The sequence below is a fragment of the Montipora capricornis genome, chromosome 2 (genome assembly GCF_036669925.1).
Source record: "Montipora capricornis isolate CH-2021 chromosome 2, ASM3666992v2, whole genome shotgun sequence".
In the NCBI taxonomy this organism is placed as follows: Eukaryota; Metazoa; Cnidaria; class Anthozoa; order Scleractinia; family Acroporidae; genus Montipora; species Montipora capricornis.
The window spans coordinates 13,751,772-13,776,389 of record NC_090884.1 but is presented as its reverse complement, the minus strand read 5'-3'; the positions used below and the strand labels follow the sequence as shown (position 1 = coordinate 13,776,389).

Below are 24,618 nucleotides of genomic sequence, written 5' to 3'. Positions count from 1 at the left end.
GCTCTGCAAACTGGAAACTCTCTCGCACATGAAAGTTGTTTCACTTGTAGAATTTTTATTTTGCAAGATACAGCCATGAATTACAAGTCAAATTGATCGTTTAATTTTTTACTCTGCAAACAAATATTTTCTTTGAAAATTAAATTAAATTAAATTGTTCACGACTCATTGGTTACAAAACGAAAAACAAACTGCTTTACTCGTGGGCCGAAATCCGAAATTGACAACAGCGGCCGATAAGAACACAGGTAACCCAGGCTCACTATGTGTAGGTAAATATAGAGAACATATGAGGCGAAGTTTAGGTCTGAAAATTTGCTAGAAAATGGAAATAAAAATCGATAAAACTTACCATGTGGTGAGCTATTGTTGTCTTTAATACGTACACGAAGTTTCGGGGAAAATGGTCCCCGTTCACCTTCCTTCATAATATAGTGACAAGGTAGGAGACGGAAGCCAGCTTATGTACTCCGATCGACCCAAAACAAGCACGATTTTTTTCGCGAAAATCGAATCCAGTCGCTAAATAAACACGCCAGGCTCGTGGAACATGAATTTCTCTAAACCATGAATCCACTGAAGCATCTCCAGGTAGCAACGCGAAGCCACCAGACTCCGTAAAACTTGTAAGTTAACCTGCTAAAATGGCGGCCAAAAAGCGTTGTACTCGCGAAGTGTCCAATTCAAAACGCCTGGTGACGAGTATAATAAGTCTCCCTGGAGGGAGGGAAGTCCCAGATTGCTCAGTGAGTTTTGTTTTTAGCAATGTGGGACTCCCCTCCCTCCAGAACTTATTAAACTCGTCACCAGGCGTCTAGAGTTCAGTGCCATTTTGAATTGAACACTTCGCGAGTACAACGCTTTCTGGCCGCCATTTTAGCAGGTTAACTTACAAGTTTTACGGAGTCTGGTGGCTTCGCGTTGCTACCTGGAGATGCTTCAGGGGATTCATGGTTTAGAGAAATTCATGTTCCACGAGCCTGGCGTGTTTATTTAGCGACTGGATTCGATTTTCGCGAAAAAAAATCGTGCTTGTTTTGGGTCGATCGGAGTCCGTAAGCTGGCTTCCGTCTCCTACCTTGTCACTATATTATGAAGGAAGGTGAACGGGGACCATTTTTCCCGAAACTTCGTGTACGTATTAAAGACAACAACAGCTCACCACATGGTAAGTTTTATCGATTTTTATTTCCATTTTCTAGCAAATTTTCAGACCTAAACTTTGCCTCGTATGTTCTCTATATAATACCTACACACAGTGAGCCTGGGTTACCTGTGGTTTGTCTAATGACATCATCACACATTAAAACATGCGCTCTTTCATAGGTTCCCAATGAAATCTCCAGGAAACCTTACATTACACTGCGTAGCCTTACATTACACTTTTCATAGCACGATCGAGAATTAGGGGTGGCGAATGGTAAAATCCGAGACTCGCCGAGACGCCGAGATCCTAGTTAAAAATCCGAGCCCGAGACTCTTTGGTAAAAAGTTTCGAGATTCAAAAAGGGTAAAAACAAACCATGCAAAAACGAGACTTCGAGACTTATCAAAAACGCTTTCGAGATTTCGAGATCCTGCTAAGATTTTCCGAGACCCACGTTTTTCGAGGTACCATTCGCCACCCCTAGAATTTTTCTGCGTGCTGCACTACTTCGCGCGGCATTCAGCTGGCCGCGTGATTCTCTGAAAGTGATTCTCAGAAAATGCTTTTTACATTCTTGAGTTTGGAGGAAAAAAAGAAACTAAACCTATCGCGTGAATGAAATGTCAACAGATCGATTATACCGTTTAGTAAGCAAATATAGCAATGTGACTTGTTGTTAGTTTGAAGAATTTATTGCGTGTGATTGCCTTGTGTTTCTTCAGCCCATGGCTTCCTGAGATACCCAAGTCCAAACGCAAAAAAAAGCCAACTAATTTATAGCGTCTAACTACCGGACGAAAACCCTGTTCTTCGCCTTTGTATTTTTCTTTCTCGATTTAATTTATTGCTTCTTTGTCGCCAATATGGTCTATTCCTCGCCTTTTCCACCTCGCGGCGTTCTTCGTTGTAATTTTCTCTGTTCATCGCCGCTTTTCTTTCAGCCTCATGGCGTTCTTCAGTAAAATTTTCTCAGTTCTTCTCCGTCCACGGCTACTCTCAGTCTCGCGGCTTCCTTCTCTCTTTAGCCCTCAAGCGGCTGTTACACGTTGAAACTTTTAGCTGAAACGTATGTCCAACGACGCTGCAGAAAAAAGTTCCAGCAGGCGTTGCACCGTCAGTGTAACATAATAGGTCGAAAATCGTTCGGGAAAGTTGAAACTGGTCTCGAAATGTTGTTTACATGGCCTTAGCTAGTTTTTGATTGGCTTACACAGCGTAACGTTACAAGACCGAGCGAGACCAGTTTCACGAATTGGTGTGACACGGTGAAACTCTTGTTTTTATCACCACTGCGATTGCTGCGACCGTTGCAGAAGTAGAAAGCGGTTCTACTTTCGTGAAATTTGTCTCGCAACGGAAGTTAAAAAAAGGTTCACGAAACTGACCATGCTGCACGGTTCAATGCCTCCTGAAACTTATCATGTTCGCAGCGCCGTTGCACACAAGTTTCAGCTAAAAGTTTCAACGTGTAACAGCGGCTTTAGCCGCTCTCTTTGGCGATTTTCTTCGTTTCCTCTTTGTTGGTTAAGTCTTGCTCTCTGCCTCTCTCTTCCCGCTGTTCTTCGCTCAAACAATGTCTTCTGCACGTTAAGTTTTCTCTCCTATTCATTGTGTTTTCTTTTATTCCAATGAGTTTAATCGTTTCCCACTTTCGCTAAATTTGAGCTTAATAGTGCAAACTCCTTTTCAAAAGTGACGAAGATCAGTGGGATAAACGCGGGCTGCACAAATGTTTCCCGCCAAGAAAAGTCAGCAGTACAACCAGCTTTGTATTATTATTTTGTACAGCTGTACAACCAGCTTTGCATTATTATTTTGTTTTTGTCAAAAACATTCGCTCATCCGCGCCTCAAAGTTGCACTTCCCTTTCCTTTCTTAGTTTTCCATCCCTCTCCCCCAGAGTCTGTACGGACGGACGCTCGGTCAATCACGTGACAACCGAACGAAAAAAGATTGACCATACACACCTTATTCCAAAATGGCCGCCATTTAAATATTCTTGTTTTTATTCAAATTAGCCCTTGATGCCTCGTTCTTAAGCTTAAAATTCAAAAGAATATTTTATCTTGAACGAGGCAACAAGGGGCAATTTGTATGCGCATAAATCAGCGGCCATTTTGGAATAAGATGTATTCTTTTAGGTATGGAGCTCTGCCTCAGGTTCGCGGCCTGGAGCCCCGCTTTTAAATTAGGGCCTGTTTATACGATCTCGGTTGATCACGATGGCTCGTCGATTACCTATTATAGATTAAATTGAGAAATGTTTGAGCCCTGTTACGAAGAGGATTCAAAAGTGGTAACGTGACCTCTCAAATCAAAGCAACAAACCTGGCGAGAATTTTCCGTTTTTTTCGGTTCAAGCAACATCAAAATCCGGCTTTTTACTTTATGTCAACTATCAGAAGAAATTATTGCGAACTTCATTATAAAAGAAAATAATTTCCGTTCTATCACAAAAATGCATCATCATTATTATTATCATCATCATCATCATCATCATCCAGGTAGCCGGGATGAAGTGTTTATATGTGAAAAATTTCCATCCCGGTAACGAAGATCTCGGCCTCAGAAACCGAGGTCTTGGCGATCGGGTTAGATGTGAACGCATCGATAGTTTTACAAAGGTTTTAGAAGTGTGACGACACCTTAGAAGAGGTCATGTCCAACAAGCGCGACTGGAGTAATTGTTTTCTTGAATTTTCATTAAATTCTAAAAGCTTGGACACTTCAAATTAAAAGTTCGCTTCCCGCACAAAATTTTCAGCTTGGCAACGCTTGATGCAAACAGTTTCCATATTAGGGCATACGGTATATGACCTGATCACCGAGATCGAGTGAACCAATCAGAAAGCTAGAAACGCAATATTGTCAGAGGTCGAAAATTGAATGAACAGTATTATTTTCATCCCAGAAACCAGGCTGGAAATTTTAGCCTGCTTACCGTGATCCTGGTTGAAAAAACCGAGATCGTGGCAGCCGAGAGTCGGAGACAGCCCGCCATCTCATGTAAGCACGCTGAGTTTACAGGTGAGGCGCGATCTAGATCTCGGGTTGAAACCAAAGCCAGACCAATCGGGCTCATCTAAAGAAGCCCTCGATTTTTCCAATCGAGATCCACGGTAGGCGGACTTGAAATTTTAGCCATGCCAGGAATATATAAGGTAATAATTAACATTCCATGACTTTTGATAAAGATGGCAGACATTGATCGAAAAAATCAACAACAAAAATTTTTCTCTTTTTGACTATGTTAAATGAACCAGTAATTTAAAACTTTAGCCCGGTTACCATGATGAAAAATAACTGATTCAATGCATTTTCATGATAGAACGGACATTACCAAGTTTTAACTTCTCTTATCTTTGATGATCAAGTTCGGATTAGTTACTTTTGATAGTTAAAGTAAAGTTAAAATAAGTTTGAGGTTGCTTGAACAAAGAAAATCGAGAAATTCTTGCCAGGCTTGTTCGTTAGATTTCAAGACTGAATGGTCGTGTCGTCATCACTTTTCATCTCGGAAACCGGCCTGAAAGTTGTCATATAAACCAAAACCACCTTCTGTCGCCGGGTAACTTAGCCAGCCGAGTCAGCCGGGATCACGTGAGGAGGCCTTCATCCAAGTTTGTTTTCCCGGAAAAACCGCGGCTGATTTCATCACGCGACACAATATGATCACAGTGACCTTTTCTGGCCATAGTATGCATGCAAGCGGATTACATACAAGTAGCTAGTAGAGCGCATATAAAATTATGGCTAAACCAATCAGGCCAATCAAAATTTTAGACTGAATTGCATTATGATTATTAATACTGGTGTATGTTTCAGTGACACGTTGACATGTTGCGTTTTGCCAACAGGACCGGTGGAGCTGAAAGTTAATTATGGAAGATGCGAAATTCGAGCAGTTAATTTCTCAGTTGATTTAGACTCTGTCTACAAAACACCAACTGGAGATGCTGTCTATGCACTTGATAAAGTTGACGTAGAAGAAAGAAACATATGGCAACTTGTTATCGTTGTGACACTTGCTGATGGCTCAACAACATCGTTTCCGTCAAAGGGATTCCGCATCAGAACAAAGCCAAAAGCTGCCAAGCAAGATTGCCATGAAACTGGTACTCATTTGTCTAAGGGGTGATTACTTAATTAAAGCGTAGCCAGGACTAGCCTGTTAGCAGAATCTCTCTTCGCGAAAAGAGACTTTGCGAGCAGGCTAAGCTAGGACTGACGAAAAGAGTGCGTTGCTGGTCTTTCTAATTTTAGCGAATCCCCGTGTACAAAAAGTGTCAACTGAAGAGGCAACAGCAAAGGAGAAAATTTATTTCTTTCCTGAAGCAACCTAGCTCTTGAAAGTTTTGAGAGTAAAGTTATTGTTGAAATATGCAATGTTAGGCCTAAATCAGACATCTTAGCTTTTAAAGGGAACCTCCATTAAAACAACAAAATAACTTTAAACCACAGAACATAATGTTTACAACTGGAATTGCTCAATCTTTTTCCAATGAAAGCGTTTGTATTCGAGAAAAAGAAATTCCAAAAACGCTTATTTTGGCTTTCAAATTTCCCGGGCGCCGCCATCTTGAATAATTGTGACGTAACTTGGTTGCCCTATTGTTCTAATACAAAGAGCGATTGTTCTGGAACAATAAGGCAACCAAGTTACGTCACAATTATTCAAGATGGCGGCGCCCAGGAAATTTGAAAGCCAAAATAAGCGTTTTTGGAATTTATTTTTCTCAAATACAAACGCTTTCATTGGAAAAAGATTGAGCAATTCCAATTGTAAACATTACGTTCTGTGGTTTAAAGTTATTTTGTTGTTTTAGTGGAGGTTCCCTTTAAATAACCGGCCCCTAAATCTAGAGTTGATCTTCTCGTTGAGGACATTCTTTATCGCGATTCTGATGTTCTGGAACCATGGTTATAGCAATATAATGAAAACCTTAGTGGTTTTGATACTACTTCATCAATAATTTGCGCTAGCTATGCTTGGAGCGACTGGGTTCTGATTAGCACGCTAAATCTCGGTTATCAGCGATTATATAATAACCAAATCAATGCGCGTGCTCTGATTGGTCAATCAGCTATGTTTTATTGTGCCAGTAAACTCATGGAAAAATCGCGCGTCTTCTGAATTATTATATAAAAGCAATAGACCACAGGTTTCTATGGTTTTTAGGCGTGAACATGTTAGTGTGATTTACGAATTCTTCTCGTGTTCTACCAACATCTCGCGTGGTTTATCAGCCTGTAAACCATAGAAACTTGTGGTCTATTGCTTAAATATACCGCCTGATCCTACCAGACGAAATTTTCAAGAATTTAATTCAACAAAACAATTATTCCACCTCAGTCCGCTTAAAGATGGCGATTGCGATAACGATATGTAATGATACTAAATAATAATCAAAGTCAGCAGACAACTAGTCTATGAGATACTGCACTTTGTCATGAATTTTAGGAGCCAAAGAAGTCTCATTGAATGGAGCTAAAAGAAAAAGACAAGATTCAGGTAATGAAAGGGGAATTCTTACGTAAGGACTGCAAAAAATGGTGTTTTTTTTTCAAGTAATAGCTAACTTGCAGTGTTGTAAAGTGTCATTCGATCAGAAGAAGGAAGCCATGCATCCACCTGTATTGGAAGATGAAAACATGTAAACAAGTGCATCATGCTTGAAATGATTGGCTATATCAGTTTTTACGAAGTTTATGCACATCACGTTAATATAGCCCTATTTATGATTAAATTTCATTGATTGTACTTGTAGGTTTAAGTTCCCCATCAGGAGCGTCTATTGAAGGGTCACCACATTCAGGTACATTGAGAAACACATCTGTCAGTGTATAATTCATCGATCCTTTCGTTAATTCTAACGGGCCATTATTTCATGTGATCTTTTGTCAATAGTTTGTTGTTCTTGCCTCATAATAAAATCAATATCAATATTACATTGAATTATCTCAGGTAATTTTTGAAAAAGAATATTGTATAATAACGATAGAAGAATGAGATTAATTCTGTTCCTCGCTCTAAAAACCTGTATACAACATAGAATCAACGACAATAAACCGAGGGAAACAAAAGCTGAAGAAAAACAAAAAATGCAACCGATATAAAGTGAATGAAGTAACGTTTTTTGCAACGTCCGTAACTTGTAATGGAATCTTGTGCAATTCGTTCTGGGATGGTGGTCCAGTGTCTCAATGTTTCCCTTCTATGTAAGGCATTAACAGAGAGAGCTCACCATATGGATCAACAGCACAAATAGATTCGGAAAGTAAGTTAAATGCACTGTTACCAAGAAAAGTATATTTGTAGAATTACAATCGCGAGCATTTCAAACCTAACGAATCGTGAATAGGACGTTTTGTTCAACAAACACAAAGTTGTCCTTAACCTGTTTTTATATCAGGATCCCGCTTTGCTCAGTACTTGAAATGGTCGTGGTCGGCTCGTCACATATCCCTTCAGTCTCACTCCACAACCGGCAACCCCATTCAATATTGGCCAGTCCAACTTTCTCGGAAAATCGTTTTGTAAGATGGTTTTAATAGACTCTGTCACTGCTGGGTAAAGCTCAAGTATATACGCGATCTCCGATTCCCGATCTAAAGCGTTTGACGAACCTCCTTGAAAAAAGTAATAGGGGTTTAAACTAACGAATCATTGGGAGGTATTATTATTTTGCACTGTTTTGCCTCTGTGAGTGGCAGTCATGGCAAAACTCGACTCACTGGATGCATTTATTTTTTCTCTCGTGTCTACTGACCAATGAGGGTGCCAGCTTTGAAAAGCAAAGCGGCTGAAGTATAAAAAAAAGGAGAAATTTGTTTCACGTTTTATTTTCATTACACTTCAATAGTTCTAACAGATTATTTGGAAGCACAAAGGGCTCGAATCGAAAATCTGACAGTTGTTAACTTGATGGAGACAAGAAAAGGAGACATAGCTTATCACCTGAATCTGACAGAAACTGCACGAAGACGGCCAGATCTTGAGGAAGGTGACGTGATTGCTTTCCTGGCAAATAACAAAACTGGGCAGACAGAGATAGAGAAGCTATCCTACGAAAATTCTCAACACGCTCTAATGGCAGGCGTCATCAGCCGCTCAGCTTATCTTAATGCGCATGCACCAAGAAATGACTTTGAGAAAGGTAAGTGCAAAGCGCGATTCACGTGAAACAAAGTCTTTTACACCACATGTCCCTGCCAAAACTAGAATTGAGGCGTGGTATTCAAAAATGGGATAGTGCATGTTCTATTAATCTGTTACCAACGGTGTGGTATTTTAAAAAGGTCTTTGAAACCATCGACACACGAAATCATCCTTTTTTTTACTTCCTACCCAGATAATAGGTCTAAAAAAATATACTTCATGAGGGCGTGATCCAATGCAAGGAAACTAACCTGCGGGTTGCCGCAGTGCAGCATACTTTGCCCCTTACTGATACGATCTTTGATATATATAATCCATCTTTCAAATTGTCTTTACATAGCCTGTGCAAAAACGTTTGCGGATGCCACTAACATTACTTTTTCTGGCTCTACTTTCGCTGAACTCTAGCAAGATACAAATTGAATTCATTGTTGTCTCAAAGCAAAAGAGGTTAATCTTATGGTTAATGGATCTCGACAGACGCTTCTTGCCAAGAGTAATGGCGGATGTACTAAAAGATGAGACTAGCAAAAAGTCAGCAGAGTGAACATGATGCAAAATTATCGGCTTTCCTAGTCCAACCACATTAGCACAGTATGTAGATGTGTATCCTTGGCAATAGGTTTCCTATAACATATAAAGCCTCTCATATCTCTATCCAATGCAGTACAAAGTTTTGAGTACCAGTAATACGATTTAATACAACACAGCGACGACTGATTTCAACAGGCTCACTTCTTTCTGCCCTAATGACTAGAGGCACAACGGAAACAATGGTCTTTTCTTTCTATGAAATCCAATTTTCTAATGCGGGGCCACAGTACAGCTTAAGACGATCTGCATGGATCAACTTCTTGGTTGGGTATAACGTAACTCTCTTTCCACTTTGTAAAGTAATCGGTTACGAAAAGCACGTATCTATTCCCACGAGGAGTCAGAGGCAAGGCCCATAATATGTCTATTACAAGCCTTTCCATTGGTGCACCAACTATGTACTGATCGCGGTTTCTTCCTCCAGCTCTTCTTAGCGCCGCACTCGTGACAAGTTCTGACCCATTTCCTGGAATGTGAAGTTAACCCTGGCCAGTTTTTATAGATCGTCTATCATATCCGATGAAGACGGTATCGATTTTCCCAGTCGTTGTTGCCACATCTACCTACTCGCATGTGCGACCCTTTCCCTCATTCGAAATAAAATCACGACCCCATCTTTCGCACGTTATTGCCGATCGTGATTGTCGTTGAGTTAAGTACTCTGCCTCACGCTTGTCCTCGACTTTTCGTACAGACTGCTTGACAATACCTGCTTTCCCGCTGTGTCTTCTCAGGTCTCTACGTCGCTTTAGATGGCCAGTAATAACGTGCTTTCGTGGATGCAAGTGTCTTGTTCACTCCGCGATGACTGGTACTTGTGTGGTTATGATGCGCCCTAAGGGCCGTCTCTCGCAAATTCCGTGGCAGTATAATCTGGTACGTCTTTCTGACACCATTTCCGTCTTCCCATCTCCTGCACAGTACTCGATTGTGGATTTCCACGTGTTCCCTCTGGGCCTAGAGTGACTTGACAACCTGATCATTAGGGGATGCGTCTGCCCACTTTGGTCTGACGTTTTTCCTTAAACTGCCGTAACACCTTGAGACTGGAATCTGTTGCCTGTTGAAGACGAAGATATTCCCGGGTCCAGATCGGTTTTAACTTGATCGTGTGGGACTAAGTAGATTGTTTGGCAGGAAATACTCACCAGTAGCTGAAGACGGTTCTGCTTCAATTTTGTCAACCTGAGGACTATCCGTTTTCTCGTCAGTAAGCTCTTGAGTCTTGGCAATCGAAACTTCAGTCTTTACAGCGACGCTGATCAGTTGTTCAGCTTTCTTCCACTCTTTACACCATTTACAGCCTTCGCTACAAGGTCTTCGTGACATGGCATCTGCGTTAGAATGCCGTTGGCCTTTCCGGTATTCAGTCTCATACTCAAATGGACTCAGAAACTCTATCCACCTTGACAATTGTGCCTCTGTCTCTTCGACGTTCAGCACTGAGCGGAGGGGTGCATGGTCAGTTCTGATGCGAAACTTCTGGCCCTGTAAGTAATGACGAAAATGCTTTACAGACTCCACAATAGCAAGTAGCTCCTTCCGTGTCACTCAATAATTCCTGTCTGCCTTAGTCAATATTCTGCTATTGTAAGCAACAGGATGTTTCCACCCGGTGCTTCAACTGACAGGAGACAGCTCCGATTCCATGATCACTGGCATCCGAGTCAATTATAAACTCCGCTGTAGAATCCGGTATGACAATACAAGAGCAGTAGACAGTAGGTTCTTCAACATGTCAAATGCCGACTGGCACTCCTGTGTCCAAGCAAAGTCAGTTTTAGCTTCGGTCAGTCTGTGAAGAGGTTTGGCTTGAACAAAATTGGAAACAAAGCCTCGATAATGACTGGCATGTCCTAGCCATTCTCTGGCACTGGCCACTCATACACTCGTTTAGCCTTAGAAGGATCTCACTCAATACCTCTTTCAGAGACAATGTGGCATAAGCATGCGACACTATTTTGGAACAGAACACATTTGCTAGATTTCTGCTCAAGTCCAGCAGATTCAAACCGAACGAAGACTTCGTCCAAACGCTCCAGCTCTCCCAGAAACGTTTTTCCATACACAACGGTGTCGTCTAAGTAGATCAAGGAGGTTTTAAACCTCAATCAATTCCATCAATCGCTCAAAAGCACTTTGTGACGAGATATGGCCTCGTAGAGACCAGAGGTGGTTACAAAAACAGCTTTGCCACTACTAGCTGGGTCCCTTGGGACTTGCCAATACCCAGAAGCAAGGTCCAACGTGGAGAACCACTTTGCTTCGTGAGAGGGCACACAGAGAATTGTCAATGTGTGGGTGTGGATAAGGATATTTGATGGTCACTGCATTGACCTGCGTATAGTCTGCACAGAATCATTGAGAGCCATCCTTCTTCGTCACCAACATCAGTCGGGAAGACCACGGACTGTTTGACCTCTTGATTATGTCTCGTTGATGTCTCCTCTACTTGTCTTTCAACCTCCGCATGCCTCGATGGTGATTTGAGTGGACCTGGTAATGTTTCCTCGTTCTCTTCTCCTGGGTGGTTTCGGTGAACTTCGCTTGTGGTGGTCTCTGAATCCACTTGAGACAATTCCAATTTTGCAACACTAGTTACTGCTTTGGCCACGGCTGCAGCTGTTTGAGCACCAAGGGCTTGTGTCTGATCAGACGTGTTCAGAACTCGCGCAGGTGCAAGGCTACGAAGTTCTTCCTGCCGAAACCAGAGTTTTGCCGAAAGTCCCCTTTCTTGAAGGCGAGTGTCACAAGGCTCCTAGATTCGCAATCCTTGCTTGGCAGTTTTGGGTGATGACTGTCGATCCAGGGGATGGACAGGTATCACTGCCTCACTCTGTGACTGTGTTGTTACGAGATGACGGGTTACACATCTGAAATTAACTTGCTCGCAACTCTGGTTACAACAGTCCCCTCCCCATTAATGACCAGTTGCTATTAGACAAGATTTATCTTCGCATCAACACCAGACAGGAATTCCATACCCAATATAGCACAGTCTTCAATAGCTGCCACCAACACACTAATGCTAACGTCTTGGCTTCCAGTTCTCACCGTTAAGTTCCCTGTGCCATGCGTATTGCCTCTGCTTCCATCTGCAGCCAACACTTGTGAACTATCCTCATGCAACGGAAGCTTTAAATATTCAGGCAATCTGTTGTAACATTCGTAAGATAAAATGTTTGTCATGGCGCCTGTGTCCACAAGCCAGACAAGTTTATACTGTCCAATAAATCCAATAACATAAGGTCCACACGGTCGCAATTTCAAATTACGCATTACAGTCACATTTTCACTCTTTTCACGGGCAAAGCAACACTGTCACTCAACTGCGGCCCTTCATCTCTCAGGAATCTCTCTGGGCCCTCGAGAATACCCTGTCCTCGTTTCCTGAAACTTAACTGGCGTTGCTTTGAGTCTTGGGGATTCTTTTCTCATGAGTCCCCTGTCTCCACAGTTCCAGCATTTCCATACATCCCTACTATGAGTAACCTGTGCCACTCGGTTGCTGTTTGGGGGAGGGGGCTGGGGCTGCTCTTGTTGTGTTACAAATTGGTTTAATCGGCTTAGATGGTTTCTCGGGCTTCTAGTTGTTGCCGTTGATAGTTTATCTGACGTTTTAGCTCATCAACTTGTAAGGGCAATTGCAATATTTCAGTTTTGATAGCCCTGACTTTACTACCCGCCCGCCTGAATGAGTTATTGTTGTCTAACACTCGAAGGGACTCAAACTCACGAGAGAGAAAAAGGGCTTGGTTGAGCGTTTTCTGGCTTTTCCCGCCTAAGGTAGAGTCAATCATCCTTGTCATATAAGGTATCGATGACGTTTTGTACAGCAAAGCGGTCCTGTACAGGAACACCCAAATCCTGGTATGCTAAGTCTACCATAGAACGAATATCTGTTGGTAGGGTTGGCGGCGATTCAGCAGTGTAGCCTGGTGTAACTCGGCCTGTTTTCTACACCAAAGCGTAGCTGCAGTCGCTCCATAATTTTTGAATGTTTCCTGCATTCTAATTCCGTCATCCCACTCAACAGTTTTCTGCTGTCGCCACAAAGACTCGCTGTTAAAAAAGTATTACTTTGTCCTCCTCATTCCAGCCATCTCGCAACAATCTCACAGCGCTCAAGATAAATATAAATAAATATAAAGATTTAAAAATATCCTTTGAGTGGCTGGTTGTTTGCCATCGAGATCCTCGGAAAGTTTACCCGGCTTTTTGATTTTTCGTTCAGCCGCCGTTGACTCCTCAGATGACTTAGATATAAAGCTTGGCAGACCATGACACAGAACGGGTTTGAAGATCGTACAAGTGGTGGAGTCGCTGCTGCCGTGAATTTATTTGCTGGTCCTCTGTGCAGCTAACAGCTCTATCAGTTTTGCTGAGGTTGAACAAACGTCGTCGCTACGAAAAGGGTTCGTCCATCTTGCGCGTTATTTTGGCTGCGGTTGTGCTTCCTTTGATCGACCACTGGCTGAGGTCATCTAAATCTGGTTCAAAAGGATTTTTTGATTGTATCGCAGTCGACTTTCTCGACTATGAGTACCAGTAATAAGATTTAATACAACACAGCGACGAGTGGTTTCATTCTGCTTTTAATCTAACATCCACACTAACTTTGTACGGGGGTGGTACACAAGGTTTCCCAAGTGGGGGTACAGTTGCTACAGTTTATAGTCCTTGAGCCAACCCCATTTCGTTGAAAACATCTACTGAGTGGAAAACTACAAAAAGTCCAAAACCTGCTAGGGGTAACTTTACAAAGCAGTTGTGAAGTAAGCTCAAACTTTCTTCTCAAAACTGCAGTAAAATGAAACCAAGGGAGAAGGAAGAAAAAAATCTATGATGATGTTCACGTTCCTCAATGGCTTAGCATCTGTGCACTTGCAATGATTTGCGTAATTCTCTCCGTTCAGCAGCAGCAGCAGCAGCAGCAGCAGCAGCAGCAGCAGTAGTAGTAGTAGTAGTAGTAGTAGTAGTAGTAGTAGTAGTAGCAGTAGCGGTAGTGGTAGTGGTAGTGGTAGTGGTAGTGGTAGTGGTGGTGGTGGTGGTGGTGGTAGTGGTAGTGGTAGTGGTAGTAGTATGTAATTGCGGCAATCTAGTTAGTCCCGATATGCGAATAAAAACAAAGACCTGCATTAGAATGCATTAGAAATCTTAACCTTTGCGCTCGGCACTTTTTTCCTACGGTGTTGTTTTCTCCTAAACCTCTCGCTCCTCCCCTCACACGTCCGTGATCCATGCCAAAACCTAGCCCCACCTCCCCCCACTAGCCCCTGTTATTTATTTATTTATTTATTTATTTACCTACTTAAAGATTAAACTGATTTGTTTAAGTATACATTACTTCTTGGACGACAACCCAAACTGAAACCCATGATGCGATGGCTCCACTTCACTAGCATTATAAGCTTATGAATACTTAGTAGTTTTCATTAATTACAGATGATTGCAGACGCTGGCAACCCGTTAACATTGAACTTTTAAAATCTTTATATGTACTTTTTTGGGTAAAGTAAGGTAAAGTCTGCTACGAGCTTATTGGCCTATCAGGCCGGCGCTTATTTCCGGTTACTGTAGCATGAAGCGACTAGGAGTATTTCTACTGCCCCCCGGATGGGATGCTAGTCCATCGCAGGGTCGCCCCATTGATACACCTGGGTGAAGAGATGCACTGCGAGAGTGAAGTATCTTGCCCAAGAACACAACACAATGACCCGGCCAGGGCTCGAACCCGGACCGTTTGATCCGGAGTCAAGCGCGCTAAGTCACTGCGCCTCCCACCTTTTTTGGGTAAGCATCCACTAATTGCGACTATGACAGAATGACGATATACCTTAATCCCGTTTTGCTTTGCTTATTGACCAAGGTGCAACCGATACCGTTTGTGTCATCGGCCTCGTCAAGGTGAAGGTACATGGCACCGTTCAGAATGGAGAGCGTGTTTATGTGTCATTAGACAAACCGGGAGTAGCCATTCCAGAGACTCAGATTCCTTTACGCCCAATGGCTGGTTGCACACTTACACTACTTGGTCAAGCCATGGAAAGTAAAGAGAGTCATTCACAAGACGCTGTCCATTTGATACAGTGCTTTGTCTCGATTGTTCTCGGTATTCAGTCAAGACAGATTGCTACCGCCATAGACAATCTACAGGAGAAGATGCAAGGAGCACTTGAGGGTGTCATGGTTGAAGACAGGTCAAGGTGGCTTAGAGGTAAATAGAAAACTAATATCCACATGTCACATTGCAAGCCTGAGGCTCGATTTCGGCGAGAGCCTTTATGACTTCTGGCATAGAAATGCTGCTAACTGGAAATGTGATTCGATTAAAGCTCATTATGCTTCCCTAACGCCCAACATCGGTCTTGAAAATGTCTGACTGTGGTCAATATTTGGAGTTCACGCTGACTAATAGATCAAAGTTGCCCCTCGGTTACAACAAAGGCCTGAAAATGTTGTTAAGGTGTTTCTTAAAGAAAAAGTCAATCAGGACATTTCAAGAGTGCATTTTACATATTACTATGGGAACTGAACGCTGGCTGGAGCAAAAATTCTTTATGTTACCTTTTGGCAATAAATGATCAAGAGATTCCATATGAAAAAACTTGAATCCTTTGAAAGTTCATATCAATTTTCGCGCGATTTTAGGAAACATGACATCAGGCTCAAAGCTTCATTGAGCTGGTTTTTATGAAAAGAAAACCATTCATTTGCTTTTTCAGGTCTTAAGTGGAGGCTCGTGCTGTTCTTGGTCATTGCTGTAGTGGTAACTGTCGTTTTGTATATGTTTCTGGCTCCTGGCACTTGGTTCCAGGCCCTGATGTGTAAGAGGGGAAGCATTAAGGGTCACACAGCTTATTTCGAGTACGTAACCTACGATCATCAGGTGTGTATAGATTTCATTATGTTACGTCGTAACCCAAACTGCAGATAGACTCAGTTCTATGAAAGTTCAGTTGAACTCAAGTTCATCCGCCTTGATGACGTGACATGGACGAAAACGTGATTTTTCTATGAAAAACAGAGGCTCGAAGAGGCCTTGAGTTATATCTGAGCATTGGCCGACACAAAGAAAAAGAAAAATTCTTTAGTCAGAGGCCCATTTCTCGAAATGTCGAATACTTGTCAGACCCGGAAAAGAATGTGCAAAACTACAATCCGTTGGCTCTTTCCACGAGTTCAACTTAGACGGGAAATAGTTGCAAAGTTTCATTTCTAAAATCGTCTCTCGTTAAGACACAAACTTTTAACGCACGTCAGGATGGGACAAGACCTTACGATTTCTGGATTCAATTACTGTTGGTCTACAGACTGACCCTACCTCTCTCTTCACCTGGGGGAAGAGGGTGTGGGAGCCATCTCCATACCAGGGTCTAAGTCTAACGCGCAGCTTGCATTCCCCATAGAATCCTTTTTCACCATACTTCCCCAAAGAGGTTGTTAAAATTAATCGAGTTATTTGGACTCACTCTCTTTCAGTATCCAAAAGTAAAAGGCATCGAATTTACATGGCAAAAACTGATGAAGAAGCTTGATCTTACGGGCTGTCCTAAATTCAACGCTTCAGGTAATATGATTCATTTCATTTTCGACGCGCCCTATGGAAAACTGAAACGATATTATTAACTGACTGTAATTATCAACAGTAAGAATCATCTTTGCTGTTGATAGTTGCTTAAGTAGTTCCAACCTAAGCCTGAAAATCTCGGGCTTTAACGGGACAATCTGAGCAGTCCCGTACAAGCCAGGGATTTTTAAGGGTACAAGCACCTGCTTAAGTTAGTCTCAATGTTAAGATCATTCTAGTTTGGTCTCATTATAACCACGCAGAGCTCAAAATATATGCCTTTTGTATATTTCAAAATCGTTAACTCGAATCAAGAGCTCAAGCCGAAAGCTTGACTCAAACTACGTTAACAGTCTATCCTATGAATTAATCTTAATGTTGTCGGCCAAATCCGGTCTCAGGTTGAATCCGTTTTTAGTTATTGTAGGTCAAATTGGTGATCCTCATTTTAGCTAGGCAGGTCTCTCGTTTTCTCTTGACCTAGGTTGAATCATGATGTACTCTATCCAGTTTAAAGCAGCTATCAACCCCCACGCCCCCCCCCCCACCCCCCCAAAAAAAAGGATTGAAAACACCTATTCCTTCCCTCAAGCTCTGTCTTACGCATCTCAACACATCTTCATGTTTCTTTTCACCTTATCGGTTTCTGTATTCATACACTTATCGATAGATATTGAACTGGCGTGCCTTTCTGAGATTATAATGCTTAGCATTTTGCGGGGGCAGCAAGTTCTGAGCCTGCTGTCTTTTTTTTCTAAGATTTTCTTGAACAGTTTGTCCGTTAGGGCTTGCCTTCGGTCTGACAGAGTAACAAGACTTGTCTTAACAAGCGCTTCATCATACAGATAACATGGGTAAATGATACGCATTGCCCTCTTTTGCACTACCTCTAGCTCGCGAGAAAGACACACAGGTAGACCGTCATGAAAAGCTGGGCATGCACATTCCGTGATTGGGCGGATGCAGGTCCGATAGAACTGTACTAGTTCCTTAGGGTTTAGACCTGCGCGCTTTAATTGAGAAACACAAAACAGGCGTTTCCTTGCTTTCTTAACAACTTCCGCAATCCGGATATGATGGTTCCATTTTGGATCACTCGAAATATTTACACCCAGAATCTTAGCGTGTGAAACAAAATCAATTTGCTTGTCATTAATAACAATAGGGTTGAGATCGGGGGTTCCGTTTGTACAAAAACAAATCCTCATTTCCTTGCACTTCGCCTCGTTCATTTGGAACTTGTCCGAGGCAGCACGCGAGGCAAAGATGTCCACAGCAGTCTGGATGTGGCGCACTTGACCCTTGAGCATTGTTTCAGAGATGGTAGAATCATCTACGTACTTCAATAATTCAAAACCTGGGATGTCGAGGTCATTAATCATAATAATGAAGAGCCATGGACCCAATTTAGTACCTAGGCAGGGGACCTCTGCCGGGACATCGCGCCACACAGAAAAACAATCTTGACCTAGATTCATTCGCTTCTTACAGCAACTCAGAAAGTCTTTAATCCAAAGGATGACGGCCTCAGGAACAACAAAAAAAGAACTGTACTATGCACTTACCGTATTCGAACTCGGACGACAACGACGAACATGCTCAACCCAACATTCTTCTTTTAATTACTTACTATTGCATAATAAGTCAATTGATATCCATGGATAATAACCAAAACAAATCCTAACGTGACTTTAATTTTGCTCTAGGCTTACTTTAGACTCCAAAGAGAATTTCTTCAAATTCATCTGAGTGCTTCCGCGCATATTTAACCTAGGTAAAATGAGGATCACCAATATAACCTACAATACTCATCATAAATCTTGAAACACTTGTGGCGGTTTCCCCTTCCCCAATGTTGATTTGGGTATCACAGTGGTCTCGCAGTGCTTCAAAACACGCGTGGCTCAACATTGGGAGAAGGCACATTTCAGTTGGGAAAACACTGTGAAGTAGAAATCTCAGGATTTTTCCAGAAAGTTCGAGAGAAACGGTGTCTGTTTCAACGATTTGTGACGAGTATTGTAGGTAAAAACGGATTCATCCTGACAACGGATTTTTCCGGTAAAATTAATATTTAACACGCTACTTTTCATACATACCTTCAAAAATACTAACTTTTGAAGACCTTTTTTCGTAAGCCAGTGATTCACAAATGCTATTTTTACCACAATTGCTTGTAATCTCGCAATCTGATTGGCTAATTTGCCATTGTCGATGAGAGTCTAGACAACGCTGTACGCGTCATGCTCGCGCCATTTTGTCACGCAATGTAATAGCCGATCAGGAACGCCCATTTTGGGAAATACACCAATCATATTGCGAGAAAGTTATAGACAACGCTTGCTCTGTCTTTGAGTCATGATTTTGGCCACGCTCTGAAATAGAAACTTTCTTTGGTGTTGAATATTGTGGTAAAAAACAAATCGAAAGTGGTTCAGCGTTGTCTGTACTCTTATCGCCAACGATATTCTTCATCACAGTGGTCAAAATTTGTTGTGGATTCACTCGGCTGCGCCTCGTGAGTCCACAACATTTTGACCACTGTGATCACGAATATCGTTGTCGATAAGAGTACAGACAACGCTGAACCACGTTCGATTTGTTAAATATCTCTTGCTTTCAAACTCTCCCATCTCGCCCAAACACGTGCGTTTGCCGACTTAAAGGGAAAAAAGAGATTATATAAATGAAATCTGACACTTTCGATTCAATTTTCCCCACCCCTCACAAGCAAAGGGCAATCTTCCACTCCCAGGACTCCCTTACCCGTTTAATTCCCCCCTCCCCGGGCACAAAAAATAGTCCAGTCCCCGGGGTTTGCCCAGGGGGATGTTGAAGTTTCGGTTTGATCGACGCATTAGGCAACAAGAGCTTTGACAACTGTTTTCGGTGCTTTATAAGTGAAAAAATGTCTTACACCGGACTAATTTTAGTGCCTGATTCTCAAATCTGAAATGATGCCAAATTTCTTTTTCACAGGGATGCATTATTACTTAAATTTGGCTCGATGCGAATACTTCGAGAAAATACTTCTCGATCACATTCCCCAAATACGTGGACCAGAGCTTTTTGCAGTCAATTCGAACTGCTCCAAGGTCTATTATGTTGAGTGCGACATACTAAAGTGGACCCAATACAGCTCAGCTAGGAACATTCGATGTTCCCCGTCGTTCATCTAAGACGTTGTGTTGTTTCAGGAGGACAGCAAAGATATGTGGTGGTGTGGTCTACACCATAAAGATCAGACTAGAAGGGAACACCTTTCTTACCAAAATCTGTATATTTTGTAATGTTTTTTCTTCGTAATTTATATTAAGTGGATAATAGGGGCCTTACTATCTAAGATGCCAACGGCAGCGAGAACGCCACCAAACAAGAAGACTTCAAGGAGCTAAACAATAGTTCTGCACGTGCGCTTTCCAGTTTGGTACATTTCTTCTCCGTTGTCTGTCAATATGCAATTTCAAATGACCAAATCTCAAGTTCTAAGGAAGACATGAGCACACAACGGGGAATGTTTTATTTTCTTTGTTAGTTTCATCTCAATTCAGTTCCTGGATAGTTAAGACAGTTTGTGGAAGTTGAACAAACTAGAATAATAACGAAACACTTTTAGAAACATAAACTAGCAAATGATTAAATGCCCTTTTCGCGCGACGTCGCCGTCTTAGATCTTAAGGTCCCAAATATCATCCGTTCATTGCCACATCTTACTGTCTTAATTAGCCCAATTTTCATCGCTCTCTTCTCTTTAGTACCCGAGCGTACGTCGAACCAAGAGTCCTCTCTACAGCGGCTATGTCACGTTCTTTTAGGATGTTTCGGGGAAATCTTTAGTTAATCCCGAGTTTAAAACTTGAAAATGGTTATGTGGAATTCCTTTACTGATAAAATTATCGTTACATCACAAACGAGGTGATTCTGAGCAAACACGACCTTTGTCCAAGCGATTTCTCATAAACTTGAAAAACGTCGGGCTGACTTTTTCCAAGATTACTCAAATGAAATCCATTTCAGTCTTGTCCATTTGTTTCCATTCATGCTTCTCTTTCCTTTTGCTGTATTTTTTTTATGTTGTTTAACAGTTTTAAGTGGTTATTGCAATGTTTCATTCTACTTTTTGAGCATTTTGGGAATCATGAAATTGCATCATTTTGCGCCACATTGACCCTTTAGCTACAACCAGAAACTACAGTAGCTAAGGTGGCTCAAACTAGTTTCAAATTAAAAATGCCAAGGGACTGTCCTATTGAAAGGATTGAGTCTACAGTACTTTTTCAGACAATGGCAATGTTGTGGCACCCTATGAAACAAAAATTTTTGCTTAACAAGATGCACTCATTCTTGAGGTGTAATAGAGCACCATGGCAACAGGAAAGCCGCTTAAAAACATCCTATATTTTGTCTGGAAACGGTTGATGACCCCCATTTTTTATTGGTGAAAAGTGATCAGCAGTCTACGATAAAACTCCTCGAAAAGGTAAAAGAAACTCTCTAGAACGGATTCGGAGCCTCCTTAAGTATTCCAGTTGAGAAGGTGGCTCTTCATCCGCTCCAGAGAATTTTTTTTAAACTTTGAAAAGACTTATGTTATAGCCTGCAATACAAAATTGGAGGTCACCGAGTTCGTTCGATCGTTCGGCGTTTCCATGTAAATTATAGGGAGTTCCCGATGGATAACATGTTGCTATGGTAACCTATTGTGTCGCAATTTTTAGCGCATTTTGCTAAGCAATAATTGCTGTTTTACAAGAACCATAACATCGCTGCTTGGCGATTCAATCCTTTTAATAGTACAGTTTGTTGGAAGGGTTGAAACCGCTTTGAGCCTTCTTAAATGGGCAGGGGCACCCAACGACCAATTTGTTGTAAAATGTATTATTATACCCCAGTTAATGAAAATAAATGTTATTAAGGCATTTTCAGTGTGTTTTTCAGTGTTGCTGGGAAAACATTATCTGTTCTTTTTTCCCAGCAAGACACACAAGAAATTTCCCAGCCAGCTAGATAAAATTGGTTGGTTTCCCAGCCAGGAATTCCGCGCGCTTTCAAATCCCTCGATCCAAAACGACCCAACAAAAGCGACAAAACCGTGACAAAACAGGTTCTTTCCGCAAGCGCAATCACTCTGACCAGCCGTCGTATGTTTGTGACTATTCTCTGGGAGAGGGATGGGTTCTTTTTTTTTTTTTTTAAGTCGTCCTCAGTCTTCAAAGTTTCCACAGCCAGCTCGGGTTGAAATGCTAGAAAAAGTCAATAATTCCCAGGCAAAACCTCTATCAATAATAAATTTCCCAGCCAGCTCATCGAAACACCTGTATTTTTGCCAGCCAGCAAGATTCCTCTGGGGAACAGATAATGTGAGGAACAGATTCGTTGGGTGCCCCTGAATGGGAACCATGCATGGATATGTTTACTAGGCTAATGTTTCTTTAACTGTTAGCCACTGCAATATTATACCGGTGTTTGTTGTGAAAGGTTTTTGAGCTGCTTTTTTGGCGAAACAGATAAAAAAGTATTTTAATTTAAATATCACGTAATATTTACGTGTAACTTATTTGTCGTATAGCTTGGCATTGAGAGCTTAACGTTTACGTTAAAATTACGTAATTATACGTTTGTTATTTATGTTACTTTAAATTTTATAGGATCGCGCAAAGTGTGGTTTTGTCTCAATTAAATGTTTCTAAAGTGTGCTTCCTTGCCCAAGGATGACGAGGTATTTTTTTACAGTATTACGGACGCTTGCGGGCTCGACGATTTTAAAACTGAAGACATATACCATTTTAACTTTGTAATTTCTGCTTTTGATTATGAAATAAATTAATCTTTTAAAAATTATGTAATTTTAATTATTACTTTTATTATTGCTCAGATCTGTACTTGAATTTATGTGCAAATCGGTATGGTATGGTATGGTATGGTATGGTATGATATCAAGGAAAAAACACTTTGTGAAATCACTATTTTGTTATGTTTACGTCACCTACCGAAAATACTGTATTTGACTCCAAGCTAAAGCACTTCACGAAATATTAAGAAAATTGATACCAAAGAAGTTGTCTTATTTTGACAAAAAAAACCCGATCTTTTGCCATCGTTTGGATTCTGTAATGCCGATTTTTCTGGCTCCTTTCGATGTCTATTCTCGACGCATGGGCATTTCATTAAGACCCTGTTTACAAGCAGGTAGGGTAACCCTAGTGCTAGGGTTACCCTAACAAGAGGGTTACCCTAGCACTCACACATTTCTTTTTTTCATCGACGTGTTTACAAGGCAGCTAGGGTAACCCTATGTGAGTGCTAGGGTTACCCTAGCCCTAGGTAACCCTAGCTGCATTGTAAACGCTCTGCTAGGGACAACTCGCCTACCCGTGACAACTTTTAAGCGGTTTCCATTGTGTTTGCGATGCTGGCGGTTACCAAGCACGCAAACTTGTCCCGGGTGGTAGGGGTAACCCTACCTGTGAAATTTTGCTTGTAAACCCAGGTTATGTTTGACCCTCCCGCTAGGGTAACCCTAGCAGTAGAGTTACCCTACCTGCTTGTAAACAGGGCCTAAGTTGTAAAACGTTCACGGCGGAAAACGCGAATTTTTTTCATTTTTTAGTAACAAAACGCACTATAGTTCAGTTGCTGCTGTCGTAGTGTTGCTATGGTATTCTCATACGTGATAATCTTTACGAAAGTTACATTGTTCGTGGTTAGTCTTACGAAGCTCGTTTCATCCCGACCAAAGGACTCATCAGAGACCTTTCTGCTTTGCAAACTCGTTAGGCATCACGCCTAAAGTCCCGTTCGCTAACAAAATGATGACAGCAATCTCGCCTTATATCTCGCCTTATAGCTCGTGCAATATTCTATGCTTTGCTCTCAAGGCCTCAAATAATTTGTCCGTTTTAGTTGTAGAAATCGCTTTCATGTTGGACTGAAATTCTCGATACTCTACTGAGTCGCCTTAATTAATTAACCCGCCAGACGCAACACCCATCACCACGCTCCACGCCAATAGAGCAATGTAGTTTGTATGTGGTAAACCACTGATTAATCTACTGTTGCCCACGCTTAGGAAAAAAGCGAAGGTAAGTGTCCTTTCCAGGGCTTTTTAAAAGCGAGAGTGGGATGTTTTTTGGGGGGAAAAACGGAGCACAAGGTGCAGATCCTGATTCTCCAAACCTATGATCAGTGCAAGATGAGGGGGGTACAGTTTGGCATCACCAGGAGTTGTCAACGGACACCTCGATCGCCAGAACGGTAGACCGCAGGCTACTGATTTTTTTTTTCTCATGAGAAACCCTCGAATGTTTTCCCATGGGGAATATGCCGCAAGACCGTCACTTCATTCACAAATCCCCTCCTTGCATATAGTGGACACTTCCTTAGTGGTCTGGTCTCGGAATCCTGCGATACATCAACAATGCCAATCAATCAATTTGGTTGTCATTAATAACAATAGGGTTGAGATCGGGAGTTCCGTTTGTACAAAAACAAATCCTCATTTCCTTGCACTTCGCCTCGTTCATTTGGAACTTGTCCGAGGCAGCACGCGAGGCAAAGATGTCCACAGCAGTCTGGATGTGGCGCACTTGACCCTTGAGTATTGTTTCAGAGATGGTAGAATCATCTACGTACTTCAATAATTCAAAACCTGGGATGGCGAGGTCATTGATCATAATAATGAAGAGCCATGGACCCAATTTAGTACCTAGGCAGGGGACCTCTGCCGGGACATCGCGCCAGACAGAAAAACAATGTTGACCTAGATTCATTCGCTTCTTACAGCAACTCAGAAAGTCTTTAATCCAAAGAATGACGGCCTCAGGAAAGTTAAAGAGGCGGAGGTTTTGGACCAGCCTCAACATTACAACAAAAAAAGAACTGTACTATGCACTTACCGTTATTCGAACTCGGACGACAACGACGAACATGCTCAACCCAACATTCTTCTTTTAATTATTTACTATTGCATAATAAGTCAATTGATATCCATGTATAATAACCAAAACAAATCCTAACGTGACTTTAATTTTGCTCTTGGCTTAGTTTAGACTCCAAAGAGAATTTCTTCAAATTCATCTGAGTGCTTCCGCGCATATTTAACCTAGGTAAAATGAGGATCACCAATATAACCTACAATACTCATCAAAA

At 41.7% G+C, this 24,618-nt stretch overlaps 1 protein-coding gene across 3 annotated transcripts in view; it reads left to right on the top strand.

The window, feature by feature from the left end:
• The window catches only part of LOC138038900 (uncharacterized), a 43,522-nt gene extending 21,211 nt beyond the window's left edge, over positions 1–22,311 (top strand). For 2 of the 3 annotated variants that reach the window (XM_068884980.1, XM_068884979.1), the window contains exons 3-10: positions 5,005–5,262; positions 6,609–6,659; positions 6,916–6,963; positions 8,011–8,304; positions 14,770–15,117; positions 15,626–15,789; positions 16,383–16,470; positions 19,450–22,311. In XM_068884980.1, coding sequence (XP_068741081.1) covers positions 5,005–5,262; positions 6,609–6,659; positions 6,916–6,963; positions 8,011–8,304; positions 14,770–15,117; positions 15,626–15,789; positions 16,383–16,470; positions 19,450–19,649 — 1,451 coding nt within the window. In that variant the 3' untranslated portion in view covers positions 19,650–22,311. The remainder of the gene's footprint in view (positions 1–5,004; positions 5,263–6,608; positions 6,660–6,915; positions 6,964–8,010; positions 8,305–14,769; positions 15,118–15,625; positions 15,790–16,382; positions 16,471–19,449) is intronic. The other variant, XM_068884981.1, reaches the window with a different exon arrangement.
• Positions 22,312–24,618: the final 2,307 nt, after the last annotated feature.